At 43.7% G+C, this 15,213-nt stretch overlaps 1 protein-coding gene across 13 annotated transcripts in view; it reads right to left on the bottom strand.

Moving 5' to 3' along the window:
- LOC133512214 (interferon alpha/beta receptor 2-like) overlaps window positions 1-15,213 on the bottom strand; it is a 157,243-nt gene that overhangs the window by 61,905 nt on the left and 80,125 nt on the right. For 6 of the 13 annotated variants that reach the window (XM_061841612.1, XM_061841616.1, XM_061841611.1 and 3 more), the window contains one exon: window positions 5,556-15,001. The exons of the other annotated variants lie outside the window; for them this stretch is intronic. In XM_061841612.1, coding sequence (XP_061697596.1) covers window positions 14,279-15,001 — 723 coding nt within the window. In that variant the 3' untranslated portion in view covers window positions 5,556-14,278. Of the gene's footprint in view, window positions 1-5,555; window positions 15,002-15,213 lie in introns of those variants that run through there. 13 annotated transcript variants of the gene reach the window in all.

The raw sequence follows: 15,213 nt of genomic DNA, 5'->3' as shown, positions 1-15,213 counted from the left end.
TGGTTGCCAGCCAATTGCAGGTCACATGGAGACAAACAGCCGGACTCACAATGACACGTAGGGGCAATTTGGACACATTGATAGATTTAGTCTAACTATACATACATTACAAGCATGTAAGGGTCTCATTCCATTCAAAACACTGTTTGGGAGACCATACAAATTACCAATAATTTCCACACAATGAGAGATAGACGAATAATGAAGGGAAAAAAAACACACACAAGTGGGTCCCTTTCAGGAGTTATTAAGAACCCCAAACAGCTTAAAAAATTGCAAAAAGGGGTACTTGAGTTCATTTGTTCATTGTAGGAAAGTTTTTGCTTTTGAAACCATTGTTAACACAAACAAAACTAATTTGCTTTTATTGGCCACTTGGAAGATAGCTGTTCTCATTCCCACTGCCAAGGTCGCTATAGTCCGGTTACACATGGGAGTGAGACTGCTGTCATAATGGTGACTAAACAGTGAAATTTTGCTGTTGGGTGTTGGATGAAAACGCTATCCGTTATTTTCATTTTTCTGTTCGAGTGGTACCTGTGGGAACCACTCAAGGTCCCACCCCCAAAAAATAAATAAAATAAAATTAAAAAAAAAACAAATTGGATAACTACATACAAAAAACGTGTCCAAAAGATTGTCGTGTTTGCACAGATCCAGAGATAATACCAATGCTATTAATTGATAACGAATGCAAAAAAAATAAATAAAAAAGTTGGGGGATTCTGTGTATCCATTAACTTCTTTTGAAAAACTAAAAAAACATTGTTTTCCAATGGCGTGTCACGAGGAAATTTCACAAGCACAATTTGATAGGACTAGAAACAAATTGGGAATTTTATCAGCATTGATGTGTGAAGCCATTTTTGTGCCACTGTCATGGTGGTGCGGCAGTAACTGTCTTTTTGATTTTTTTTTTACGCCGGATGCCTTTCCTGACGCAACACTTCTGCATTTATTCGGAGAGAGAGCTGAAGCCAATCCCAGCTAACTTCAGGCAGCGTCAGACTCCACCCCGAACTGGTCGCCAGCCAGTTGCAGTGCAGATGTCGACACCATCACTGAGCATGAATCGATCTCACGCTGCCTTCACTCGAAATGTCCCTGAAGAGAAATGAGTTCGACATCCCTGCACTACACCATCAAAAAAAAAAAAAAGGAACAAGTTACTGTGCTTTAATAACCTTATTACTGCCATTTGTTTATTCATCCTATGTCTGTTTATGAATTAACATCTACTGTACATGCAGTTTTATCCGAACACTGGCATAGACTGAGCAAGAGCTGAATGACATGGACAAAATAGCAGAAACACGTGGATACACCTTACACACTGTAAAAGGTCATCACAGCTGAGTCACCCAAGGGGAAAGGTGAGCAAAGACCAGCATATGGTGGGTGCAGATTTATAGTATCTGAAAATACCTGAAGGCTGGTGAAGATTTAAAAGACACTTGACTCATTTAGGGGTGACTTGGTCGACATGACTTCAAAATGGCTAAATAATATGAAAGCATGTTGGGCTGCAACATTGACAGCCGTAATGATATTTTTGTTCATATGCTACTTTTGGACACCTGTAAAGCTGACAAAAATACATAACAACAGAACCAATAATTATACTCAGTCAACTATGGCTACCACACATAAGATAAAGAGGCGCAACCTCATTTCAAATAACCTTGGTAAACAACTATGCGGGAGTCACCGAGGCATGAGAAGAGGACTCCATGTGGGCCTCCCAGTGAATCACTTCAGCACTTATTCAATTCCTTAGCAGAGACTAATTGCTGGGGATTCCATCTTTGGGCTTATGCTAAATGAAACCCCCACTTTCTTCTCACCATTTGCCAATTTAATGCTACCTTAGACCCGGATGCCATACAAAAGAGTACGTATACAAAGGAGGGAGTTTTTTTAACTGAAAAACCTGAGGAACACTTTTTCATTATTATAATTATCTTTTTTACAAATAGGAAACAAAACTCATTGTTATTAATAAAGAATGCAGCTACCAAGGTAAACTATAGTTACATCACATGCATGGGCCCTGGGCCACTAATGCGTGTAATTCCAACAGAAATCCCAAAACAATGTACCCTGGAGGCAATGACTAAAACAACTCCTAACACCACTTCTCAGAAATGGAAAAGTGTTTATCCAACGACTAAGGCAGTAAATGATAAACTGATATTTTCTACTAATGTTGCATTGGCTAATTTCTCCTGTGTTAGATTTACAGGGACAGATTTTAAGGTGGGAAGTCTCAACAAAACATGGTGTCATGATATCCATCTGCAAACTGCCCCACTGCTCCCATGCAGCGATTTGTTGTGGTGGTGTGTTGGTCAAAAGTTGTATGACACACTGATAAATGCAGCAGGAACGTGTGCACTGGTATCACTGCTCTTATCTGTGACTGTGTTTCCATCAAAAGCAGAGGATATACAATTGGCCGCATCCATCTTTGGACCTCCCCTTGGGTTCTCCCGAAGGCAAAGGTCCTCTTGGAAAGATGGAGATCTGACATATATTGATATAAATGGCATCCCATCGGCATACCAGATGAGTATAAGTTGGTTAACGAGATTGCTGCAGGATGGGAATCCATCTTGTTATGGATAACCCCGAATAAAAATGTTGACAGAATCAACTGCATACATTACAATGTACAGAAACTAGGTAATTATACGGAAGCAGGCTTTATTCCCATAAGGGAACAACCAGCTGCAACCTCACTCATGACGTTCCAGCACCGCATAGCGGTCGACATGCTCCTGGCCGAGAAGGGTGGTTACTGCTCAATGTTCGGTGACCAGTGTTGTTTATTCCAAATATCACAGCACCTGATGGGTCATGCACAAGGGCCATTCAAGGCCTCCGCACCCTGAACCACAAGATGAAGGAGCACTCTGGTGTAAATACATCAGCCAGGTCTGAGTGGTGGAAGAAAAAAAAAAAAAATTAGCAAATCTAAAAATTTGGTGTTCTCTGTCCTAGTTTCTATAGCTGTTTGCAGCTATTCTTGCATTGTGTGGATGTTGTTGTATTCCCTGCATAAAGGCATCACTTAACCAACTTATAACCACTGCTATTGCCCCGACAAATTCAAAATTGGCAGAAATATATCCACTATTTGCACAACAGAGTAATGACAGTGATATTCTTGACCACGATGATGACGTTATGACTTCTCTTCCAGACCTGTACTCTGATCCAGAAGATTACAAGTAATTAGTGCTATATTTTCCTCCGAGTGTAAGCCGAAAGGGTGATCTATTGGATGATTTAAGGATTTGAGCAAATGTAGGATAAACAGGAGGATAATGTAGAAATAATTGTAAATAGTATTAAGTAACTGCTTCTGACTGCAATGAAGAAATGCTTTGCTCTGCTCCAATTCAGTTTCTGTTTTTGCCTGCAATGAAGAAATGCTTTGCTCTGCTCCAATTCAGTTACTGTTTCTGCCTGCAATGAAGAAATGCTTTGCTCTGCTCCAATTCAGTTACTGTCTCTGCCTGCAATGAAGAATGCTTTGCTCTGCTCCAATTCAGTTACTGTCTCTGCCTGCAATGAAGAATGCTTTGCTCTGCTCTAGAAAACGTGGGAGCAAATGTAGGATAAACAGGGGGGAAATGTAGGAATAATTGTGATCATAATTATCATACATTTGCTTCCAATAAAGAAATGCTTTGCTCTGCCCTAGATAACGTGGCAGCCTCCTCGCAGGAGATAGCAAGAACAAAAACATCTAATCATCAGAACTGTTAGAACTGCTGCCTGTTAAAGAAATGATGACCACACATGTATTCAGCAATTTTCCACACATGCATACGCACATGAACAAACATGTACACTTTGTTTCAAACTGTTTTGCGTGTCGTCTCCTTTTTGTAACATCCATGTAAATAAGGGGCGTCTTAAAACTAAATAAATAGAGGTGCTGAGGAGAGGATAATCAGAGAGTGCAGTGGTGAATTGTACGAGACAGTTCCTCTCCTCTCTCCTCGCGAGACTTGAACTGGTGTCTTTGCTTCCTTTTTTGTCCTGTTTAATGAATGTCTGATTGGTGAAGCTGACAATTAGTACAAAAGTAGTATTACAGTATTAATAAAAAGTTATACCACCATTTAGCATTTATTTTAGCTTGTTGAGGGATTCTGTTCTGACAATTACAGGGACCAGGACAAGCGTGTCCTGTGGCCTGTCCCGAGATTATATTACCACTACATCAGCACATCAGCACATGCACAATGATTTTTTTTATTAATGATTGTTGTACAGACAGTTTTTTGAAAAACAATTCAAGTACAATCTTTCATAATATAAATACAGATAATTCCCAATATTTTGAGCATATAGGTAGCAGCAAATTGTTGGTTGGCATTGTACACAGGTAGGAGGGTTTTATATATATATATATATATATATATATATATATATATATATATATATAGAGAGAGAGAGAGAGAGAGAGATTATTGTGAACTTCAGGAGGCATCCTTCACCACAGCTGCCCCTGACCCTGTCCAACTGTCGTGTCAACCGTGAAGACCTTCAAGTTCTTGGGAATTACAGTTTCAGAGGACCTAATGTGGAAGAAGAACATTAACTACATCCTCAAAAAACCTCAGCAAAGGATGTACTTGCGGCTTCTGAGGAAGCTTGTCACAAAAGCTGCTGAGACAGTTGTTCACAGTGGTCATCCAATCAATACTGTGTATCTCCATCACAGTCTGGTTTGGGGCCGCCACACAAAAGTACAAAATCCAACTGCAACGGACAATCAAAATGGATTTTCGACACTAACCTTCCCACCCTTGAAGACTTGCACACACTTGAACTAAGTACAGAGTGGGCAGGATCCTTTCTGAACCTCCACATCCTGGCCACCTGCTCTTCCAGCTTCTTCCATCGGGAAAGTGCAACAAATCAATGCAAGTAAAACTAACAGGCATTTGAACAGTTTTTTTCCCTCTGCCAATTAAGTCATTAAATTCTTGATCAGCAAGCCTACTATTTTCTGCCTTGTGCTATTGTTAGGACACACACTCAAATCAAAACCGGTGTCGGAGTCAGGTAGGTATTGCTGGCAGGGTGAGGGTGCTGAGAGGCAGACTGGCGACGTGACGGGAGACACCACGCTCTTCCCGCTGGCTCCAGATTTGATTGGTCAATTAGGTCACGGTTTGAGTGACAGCAAGGAAGGGAAGGCACAGATATGGAGGACCCAAATGGCAATGCAGGAGTCCAGAATCTTAAAAAATGATATTTAATATCCGAAAACAATAAACTGAAGAGTCAAACAACCAATAATCAAAGTAACAAAGAAAACCTTTAGACCAGACCAGACGTGGGAGAAAAGGATAATGGCAGGGGCATGGACAAAGATGATATCAACAACCAATGGACCGACAAGATCTAAAAGAAACCAAGGGAGTTAAAGAAGTCCGTTTGGATTAACAATGTATCCAATAGGTCATGTCATTTGTACTGTACCTTGAAAAATTGAGGTTAATCCTCTATCAGTTAACAGTGTTTTGAGAAGATGTTTATCGGCAATTAGGAATTTTCATGGGCGCTGCCATTTTGGCGAGTTACATGACCTACGTGTGTGGATGTGACATATTACATGCCCCAACAAATGCTCGCTTACATTGGGAAACAATTATGGCCAGCGCTGATTTCTTGAATTTTTCCTCATGTGATGAAGAAATAGCAGTACAGGTTAATCGGGAAGACGGAGGAATACATCCATAAAGATTTGAACCTGTAGCTGTAAATATTGTTGAATATTCGGATGGTTCGGATCTGTGAAAGGTCGGCCTTATATTGTGGGAAAGGTTGTTTTAGCCAACAAGGTGGCCGGGGTCTAATTGATAATGAAATTATCTTTGGCTTGGTGGCATTTAATACTGCCTCCACAACATCGGCACGGTAGCTCAGCTGATAAAGCATTGGTCTTACGGTTCTGAGGACCGGGGTTTGATTATTGTGGAGATTTTTGGTGGAGTTTTGTGTGTGTGTGTGTGTGTGTAGGTGTGGGTGTGGAGAATTGTGGAGTTTGCATGTTCGCCCCGTGCCTGTGTAGGTTTTCTCCGGGCACTCCGGTTTCCGGCCTTTAAATGATTCTTTTTCTTTCTGGGCAGAACATGACACCGAACATTTCGCAGATTATTTCTATCCGAATTATGGCAAAATTTCGAGGTACTGTAAGGTATTTTACTGTGTCCGATCGTGGTAGTACCACATGTAAAGACACTACAAACCGGCAATGATTTCTTTCTTTGTGCATGTAACACGTCACATCTGCTCATGTAGGTCATGTGACACGCCAAAATTGCGGCACCCATGAAAATTCATAATTGCTGATGAAAATCTTCTCAAAACACCATTAAATGATAGAGGATTAACCTCAAATTTTCAAGGTAAAGTACATATGACATGGCCGATTGGATACATTGTTAATCCAAACGACCGGACTTCTTCAAAATACACAGATTGACGAAACGAGGAAAACAAAGGTCACCACAAATGAGGAGGTTAATTCGAACAGGTTGACACAGCTAACAGCTAAAGAGTTAGCAAAATGAGTACATGGGACATGGAAAACATGGAACACAGGAAAACATAAAACAAAACCAACCCAACTATCACATAGACCATGACAAAGATGTCACACTATAAAATGCACGATAATGCAGGTTCGAGCATATGCAGATGCCTCCAATGTGTAGAAGAAGAAGACTATCCTCAGTGCACATAGAAGAAGAAAAATCTATCTCAAGTGTGTGGAGAAAAAGAATCGACTTCCACTGAGCGTAGAAGAATCTACCTCAATTGCCTGCAGAAGACATTGAAGCTACCCAGAGCGTGTCAAATGCAGAACTAGGTTTAGTGCGCTCAAAGCATAACGCAGCACGACACACATGGATGCAAAATCTATTTTCCCCTGTAAAAGTAGCAGCACGCGGTGCATGCTGGGATATATGACTGCGCGAAGCTTGCCATTTGATTTGCATTTGTGTGTTTATGTAAAGACGCTTACGACGCAGAGTTTAAACTCAAGGCGATCAGTCACACAAGAACAGGGGAATAGAGCAGCAGTGAGAGAATTTAACATTAACAAATCAATGGTGCGGAAGTGGAGGAAACAACAAGATGATCTGCGCCAAGTAAAGACTAAACAGTTTCCAAGGGAATAAAGCGAGATGGCTAACCCAGCCTCTACTGTAGCATCTAATCTTTGTGCCTTATAATGCAGTGCACATTATACTGTTTATGAAAAAAAAGTTTTAAAATAGCCCATTCATTTAAGGTGTGCCTTATAATGCAGAGCGCTTTACAGTGTGGAAAATGTGGTTTATATTTTTTATTTAATTAATTTAAAAACTTTCACAAAAAATGGCTAACCATTTTTTTCGTATCTTAAAAGCATCAAAGAGCAAGCAAAGAATCAACAATCACCAATGTATTTCAAAATGCTGGACTGCTATATGAGAACGGCACAACCCGAGATGAAAATGTTATCGACAGTGACAAAGACTTTCTAAGGCTCTTCAACTCTGATACTGTAGATGACAACTTTAGAGGTTTGGATGAACAGGAGGTGGGGAAATAAAAACAATTACTCTTCTGTTTGTGTCACATTGTTTGGAAAGAAGGTATGTAAATAAACATTTATAAACTTGCGTCAATATCTAATTTCACAATAAGGTTCACCGTTGAGAGAAGGTTAACATAGCATTAACTAAGGCAAAACTATCTGGTGTCAAGACAAACATATATATATATATATATACACACACACACACCACACACACACACACATATATATTAGATTTGGTATTGTTAATGTTTACTCACAAGTGGTTTGTGTAATCCCTCAGGAAGATAATTTGTTGGGATTAACAGGAAGATGTTTAAAGATATGATTAATTTACAATTTGGGGGTTATTTATGTGGTCAGCGATCATTTCGGAGAAGTACGCATTTCTTGAAATTCTCAGCGTCATATTAAAGAGTTTCAATTGTGCAAACTATTGGATAATTGAGTGTACTTACTCCACAGTTCTCAAAGGGAGTTGTGTTGTTAACTGTGTCCAAGTTCGTCTGAAATCTGCTGTTAAAATCAGCAACCAAAACATTCAAGGGTGCAGGTAAAAGACATTGGTGACACAACAAACAAAAACAAAACATTGGTGAAGTTTTCAGTCATTTCAGAGGTGAGATAGTGTTGCCTCAAAGTTCACACATAAAGCTCCTGTTGAATAAAACCATGGGAAAAAATATATATATACACTGTATACATACACACACACACACACACACACACACACACACACTTATATATACAGTATAACAGCAGTGGTAGTCAGAAACAGACAAGTCAACAAAACAAGAGAGATGTGGATAAGCATTTAAAGGAAGACTCTCCCCAAAATTCACAAGACAATAAACCCTCCAATGTGAAGTAATATTATTATTACATATATTTTGGGCATTAATTGTAAAAAAAATTGAAAATAAAGAATATTTTTTAAATCCAAGCAAAATCTGGATGTGTGCCAGCTTTCACAGCCAAACGCGGAAGAAACATCCTTGACTCCACCCCTGACGTTGCCGGTACTTAGCATTACAGACCTTTTGTTCTAGCTAAGCCAAGATGCCGACGTGTTGTTCAACAAAACTGAGAAAATGCACCAAAATTTCTCCTTCTTTAACCTCCCAAGGAGTTAACCTGACAGGATAGAGCTGTGGCTGTCACAGTTGAGGCTTGTTCACCAGCAGGGGAAATTTGCACGCATCTAATCATTACTGGTTATTAGCTGCTTAGTTATAGCCTCTCGTGCTAATACTGTATAAGAAACAACATATTTTATGAGGCTGCACTGTGGCGCAGCTGTTCAATCCCGGACTTCCGTGTGTGGAGTTTGCATGTTCTCCCCGTGTCTGCGTGTGTGTAAACTTGCCTCCTGCCCATTGACAGCTGGGATAGGCTCCAGCATTCCTGCAACTATCGTGCAGCTAAGAAGATGGATGGATAGATATATACGTGTAAGCACACAACACTTCCCGGTTACGATTTACGGAGATGCGTAAATGCAAACCCCCTGCCCCCCCCTCCCGCCATTCCCGCCGCGGTCGAACACGAGAAGCTGGGTGCTTGAAAAATACAACTTGGGGAAGAAAAATTCTCTACATTGAAACCAACTCCTCAGAAAAGAATCAAATCTCCGCGGTCCATTTCATGGGACTGTTATTGTTCGTCGTCAGTGCCACGTTCCTCCCATTACATCGACTTCGGCCTGTGTGTATTCTGGCTCAAACTCTTGAACATTGTACACTGTTATTTCTGTTTTGTTGGCTCAATGGCGGGTAATAATTGCACGGAGCATCGACTCGTTGTTATACTTTGTTGGCTCCTTGCTCACAACACTTCCTGGTTACTATTTACGGGGATCCGCACGTGCAACTTCGCCACCCCAAACCCACCAACTTCTACCCCCGCCGGTCATTCCAGAGAGGCTGACTGCTTGAAAAGTACAATTTTGGGGGAAAAAAGTCTGGCCACGCTTGCTGTATAATCTCTACATCAAAACCAACTCCTCAGAAAACCATTAAATCTCCGCGGTCCATATAATGGGACTGTTATTGTTCGTCGTTAGTACCACGCCCCCTCTCCAACAAGTCAGCTGGCAGCTGTGTGTATTCGGGCTCAACCACCAAAGCTTTAATGTTGTACGTTATGCTACTTTTGTTTTGTTTGTTTGTAATTTTTTCACAAAAATCGGCCACAAAATGCCTGATAGTGGATGTTCTCCGTTCGGTGAAACGTGTCCACGAGCAATGGGGGGTCAGAACAGGAAGCAGCACAGGCATGGCAAACGTTTGATTGGCTGTCAGTTTTCCAGCCGGGCTCATTGGAATATCTGAGCGAGAGAGGAATTTCGATAACACTTTTCCAATTTAGAGATGTTTCTTGGGGAAATCTGTGGATAACTCTGGCATTAAAAGAAACACTGAACCCTCATCTACTAACTTTTAACGTGTGCTCCCATTCCTATTAGTTTTGATAAAGTCTTCCTTCAAGTCCAGAGGCCAAATGAAATAGGTTTGGCAGCCAGTGTGTTCACCGTTATTGAAGGTATCCTGCCTCCGCTCCCACTATCTCACACAGAGATAGAGAAGCTAATATGGCTCTCTAAGAACTGTAGATGCAGCCGGACCCAGCCAAGTTTGAAGTCAAATCAGTCAAGTTTGGGATCTAAAATTTGATAATTTACAACTAAATACGAAAAGAGACACAGACTACATTTATAAGTTCCATATTAAAGGCGATGGACATTTTTGTGGCTTTTATTTGAGTAATTTGGTTTGTGGTGTTTTGGCAGTGACCAGATGTTATCATGTTTGGTAATATTCCTGGATTGTGTGATGGCATTAAAATAATAAATATGTTAATTGTCTCTTTCTATGAAATTGGTGGAAAGTGTGGTCAGGAAGTGAAGAAACGGGTCCAAGCAGGTTGGAACAGCTGGCGAAAGGTGTCTGGTGTGTTATGTGACAGAAGCGTTTCCGCTAGGATGAAGGGCAAAGTTTATAAAACAGTGGTGAGGCCGGCCATGATGTACGGATTAGAGACGGTGGCACTGAAGAAACAACAGGAAGCTGAACTGGAGGTGGCAGAAATGAAGATGTTGAAGTTCTCGCTCGGAGTGACCAGGATGGATAGGATTAGAAATGAGCTCATTAGAGGGACAGCCAAAGCTGGATGTTTTGGAGACAAGATTCGAGACAGCAGACTTCGATGGTTTGGACATGTTCAGAGGCGAGAGAGTGAGTGTATTGGTAGAAGGATGCTGAGGATGGAGCTCCCAGGGAAAAGAGCGAGAGGAAGACCAAAGAGAAGGTTTATGGATGTGGTGAGGGAAGACATGAGGGCAGTTGGGGTTAGAGAGGAAGATGCAGGAGATAGGCTCAGATGGCAAAAGATGACGCTGTGGCGACCCCTAACGGGACAAGCCGAAAGGAAAAGAAGATGTTTCCAGCTCCCGAGTGTCTTCGGCTGGTAGGGCCAAGTCCTCGTCCTCCAATCCTTTTTTGGGAACCAGCTTGGCCATTTACCGGGTCCTCCGCGTGGCGGCCAGAGGAGACGCCCAAGCAGGGTGCCCCCCTTGTACCTCCCGCTGTGCGGCGACAAAGACACCATCGTTGTCTATCCACTCCTCACTGGCAACGACCAAACCAGAAGACCTGGAGCTGGTGGCGAAACTTCCAGCCCAGAGGGAGGAGGGGTCACCAAATCCAGAGGTGCAGCGACGCGAGGATCACAAAGTTTTCTACCACGAAATGCGGGCGGAAATAGAGCGGCAGAGCTCCAAACTGGCCCAGGTTCAGCGGGGATTAGATAACCAGCTGAGCTTCGCCCACGTCGCGGTTGCAACAGACTCACTGATGGCTAATGCCCATGTTGCAGTGGCAACTGACCCGCTCCCGAGCCATGCCCACATTGCGGTGGCAACAGACTTCCCAACAAATCACGCTTACACCGCAGTAGCCATGGACCTGCTACCGAGCAAAGTTCACGTCGCTGTGGCAATGGATCCACTGCCGCGCCATTCCCACGTCGTGGTTGCAACAGATTCCCTGCAAGCTCAGGCTGCGGTGGCCTCTGATCCGCTACCGAGCCAAGTTCACGTTGCAGTGGAAACAGATCCGCTACCTCACCACACCCACGTTGCGGTTTTAACAGATTCACTGCAAGCTCATGCTGCTGTAGCCACTGATCCGCTACCGAGCCAAGCTCACGGTGCAGTGGAAACAGATCCGCAACCTTGCCATGCCCATGTCACGGTTTTGACAGATTCACTGCAAGATCACGCTGCAGTAGCCACTGATCCGCTACCAAGCCAAGCTCACGTTGCAGTGGAAACAGATCCACCGCCTCGCCACGCCCACGTCGCGGTTTTAACGGTTTCACTGCAAGCTCACGCTGCGGTAGCTACTGATCCGCTACCGAGCTGAGCTCACGTTGCAGTAGAAACAGATCCGCCACCTCGCCATCCTTACGTCGCGGTTTTGACAGACGCGCTGCTGACCCATTCTCACGCCACAGTATCCATCGACTATCCGAATGGTATACGAACCTAGCTCACGTCGCTGGTGGCTACAGATTCACTGCCGCGTCACACTGACGTCGCTGTGGCGACAGGCTTCCGGGCCACCGTCGAATGAAAAGGATGGAATTGGCGATTGAAGATAGGCCTGCTAGAGTGCCTTCAACGTGTGTTTTCCCAAAGAACAAGACTCAGAAACGAATTGCAGAGGGCTTAAATTCCGAGGAGGGAGTGAATTCAGATAAAGATGAGGCGATCTATTTTCCTCCAGTTAAGAGGGGGAGGACTTTATTATTCCCGTCGCTCCATGCTATTCCCAAGAAGGATCTGTTCATGCCCTCTAGTGTCTGCCAGTTCTCCTCCGGGATCCCTGACTATGAGCCAGTCGGATTCTGTCTGAAGGAGTCGACTCTCATTCATGAACAAGCGCCCAGTTCAGGAGTGCCAAGGCAAACACTGAAAGAGAAACAACGCAGCGTTCTGCCACCTGTGGTGTTTCAGGAGCCACTCTCCAAATCACGCGTTCCTGTCCAGGAGGTGGCGATGTCTCCGCAGCCGCCTCACGTTACTGTCCAGGACGTGGCGATGGCTCACAGCCGCCTCGCGTTCCTGTCCAGGAGGGGTAAATGGCTCCGCAGCTGCTTCACATTCCGGTCCGGCAGGTGGCGACGGCTCATCGACACCCTCACATTCCTGTCCAGCAGACGGCTATGGCATCACAGTCCCCTTCGTTCCAATACCGGCGGCGACCGGCCCGCGGCCATCCCACCCCCCTGTCTCGACAGCGACAGGAGCTGGGCAGTTCAGATGGGCCACGCCGAAACTGGAAGGGCATCGGAATTGCTATGATTGTGATCGTGGCGGTCATGGCTTTGGTCATTCTCTCCGTCGTCCTCCTCACTCCTGATGATTCCCATCCGCTACATGACCTAGCCTCGGCAGCAACAGATCCCCGGCCGCCTCATGATGAAGCCTCGGTGGCGACCGGCCCCTGGCCACCTCCCGACCGAGCCTCAGTGGCGACCGAGACCTGGTCGTCTCGCAACCGCATCTTGGGAGGCCTTCGTCCGGAGCAGTTGCATGCTTTTGTCTGGTTCCTGCTTCGCCGTTGGGTTCCTGCTCGAGGACGTCTACCCGAATCACCCGTAGGGACCCTGGTGCTTGTCGTCCGTGTCGTCCTCCTGACCTGTCCAGCCAGACGCCTTGCTCACAAGAGACTAGGGTTGGGGGAGGGGAGGGGCCCTCCCCCAGATACCCTTCCACCCGCCCCTGGACATGTTAATTTTTGTATGTATGTTTCTTTTGTTTAGGGACGTCTGGGATCCCCGTCTTAGAGGGGGCGTACTGTCATGGCGGGTCCCCGCACAGCTGCACTGATAAGGAGGCGCACACCTGTGCCTCATCGGCAGTGATTAACCCCTGTGTAAATATAGGACCCAGTGGACGGTCTGGCTTGATGTAATTGATACTCATGCTATCTCTGATCGAGCTCCCGTGTTGTGACCCCTGCTTGCCCGTGGACCTGCTCTCTACGCCTGACGTCTTAATTACCACTGCTCTACTTGACTGTCTGCCTGATCCCCGACATTGGAACACTTTTCCCAAACTGCCTCTGCGTGTCCGTAGTCCTGCATTTGGGTCCTCCTTCGTACCGATGGGTCTTGACATTGCCACTGTTGCCAATTTTCTCTATTTGCTGATAATGGCTCTGAGAGTGGTTCACTGGAGTTCCAAAGCCTTGGAAATGGCTCTGTAACCTTTTCGAGACTCACCTTTCCTAAATTTGTGCTGAGTCACAGTGACTTTGTGATTTTTAACAAAGGGGGGGAGGCAATTACTTTTTTTTAAAGGAGGGTCAGAAATGTTTTATTTGTGCCTTAATAAATTGAATTCTCATTTAAAAACTGCATTCTGTATTGCCTTGGGTTGTCTATGAGTGATATTAAAACTGGTTTGATGATTTGAACCATTTGTATGATATGCAAAAAAAAAAAATTAAGAAATCAGGAAATCCAATACTTTTTCACATCACTGTAAATTCATCCCAAATTAACTCTAAAGCACTGTAAGAGTTTTAAAGTGTGCTATTTTATGAAAATGAATTTTGATCAGTACTTTTACCAGCTAACACAAAATTAACCAACACTACGTAGTATATCCTACAAGATAGATGATGGGCGCCTCATGTATAAAACTTGTTCAACTTGCTGGTCTTTTTCATCAACAGGGGAAGAGGTTCTTTCAACGGGTTCGTCAGTATTGTTGCAAGTCTCTGGCACAATCACTGACATTCTGTCATGCTCCTGCCAATCGATGGTATCTTGGTCAAAAATATTTTTCTCCTCCTCTTCCTCCACATACCTACCCAAAATTAGAGAGTGGAGGTTAACATCTCCGTTATCTGTTTTTCCACCCACCACATTTTTCACCTCAATTGGCTGTATACTCTTTGGAGTTAAACTAACTTGTTCTGAAACTAGACTGTGGGCTGAGTTCAAGAGACAGTCAGAAAGTGAGGCTGTGTTTATGCTTGAGTGTTTGGATGCATCATTTAAATAGGCTTGAGCCTGTGGACAAAAAACACCGACAGAGAAAAAGCCAAAGTTTGAATTTGAAGTGTTTCTTGGCAGTGGTTCAGGCTCAGATGATAGAGGAAGTGTTGGGGATGATGATGATGATGATAACGAGGAGAGTACGTTGGAAGCCAAACGCATTTTGTAACCACTACCATATCCAGAAGAGTCTTCTACATCCCAAAGGTCTGATGTTTGACAGTCCTTCTCTTCACTTGGAAAGGGCAGTGTTGGTACAATTGAGAGGGAAGACAAGAAGGCATTCTGGGGCGCAACAACCTGGTCCTCTTCAGTGTGATGGATGGATGTCTAACACACAAAAAGAAAGACATCAGAAACTCATGAAACTACATTGAAACAAAGGTGCAACAAATAAGATAAAAATAGACCTAAAACTTTCACTAATAATGATCAGTAGGTGAAATGGATATCTCAGGGGTGCTCAATCCGTCGATCGCGAGGAGGCAGTTTTGGTCGATCGCAGGACGGCACGCCAAAAAAAAAAAAAATGTCAGTTCTCT

This window comes from Syngnathoides biaculeatus, chromosome 14, assembly GCF_019802595.1.
Source record: "Syngnathoides biaculeatus isolate LvHL_M chromosome 14, ASM1980259v1, whole genome shotgun sequence".
Taxonomy (NCBI): domain Eukaryota; kingdom Metazoa; phylum Chordata; class Actinopteri; order Syngnathiformes; family Syngnathidae; genus Syngnathoides; species Syngnathoides biaculeatus.
Note: the sequence above shows the minus strand (reverse complement) of the source record. Positions and strands in the feature narration are given on the sequence as shown.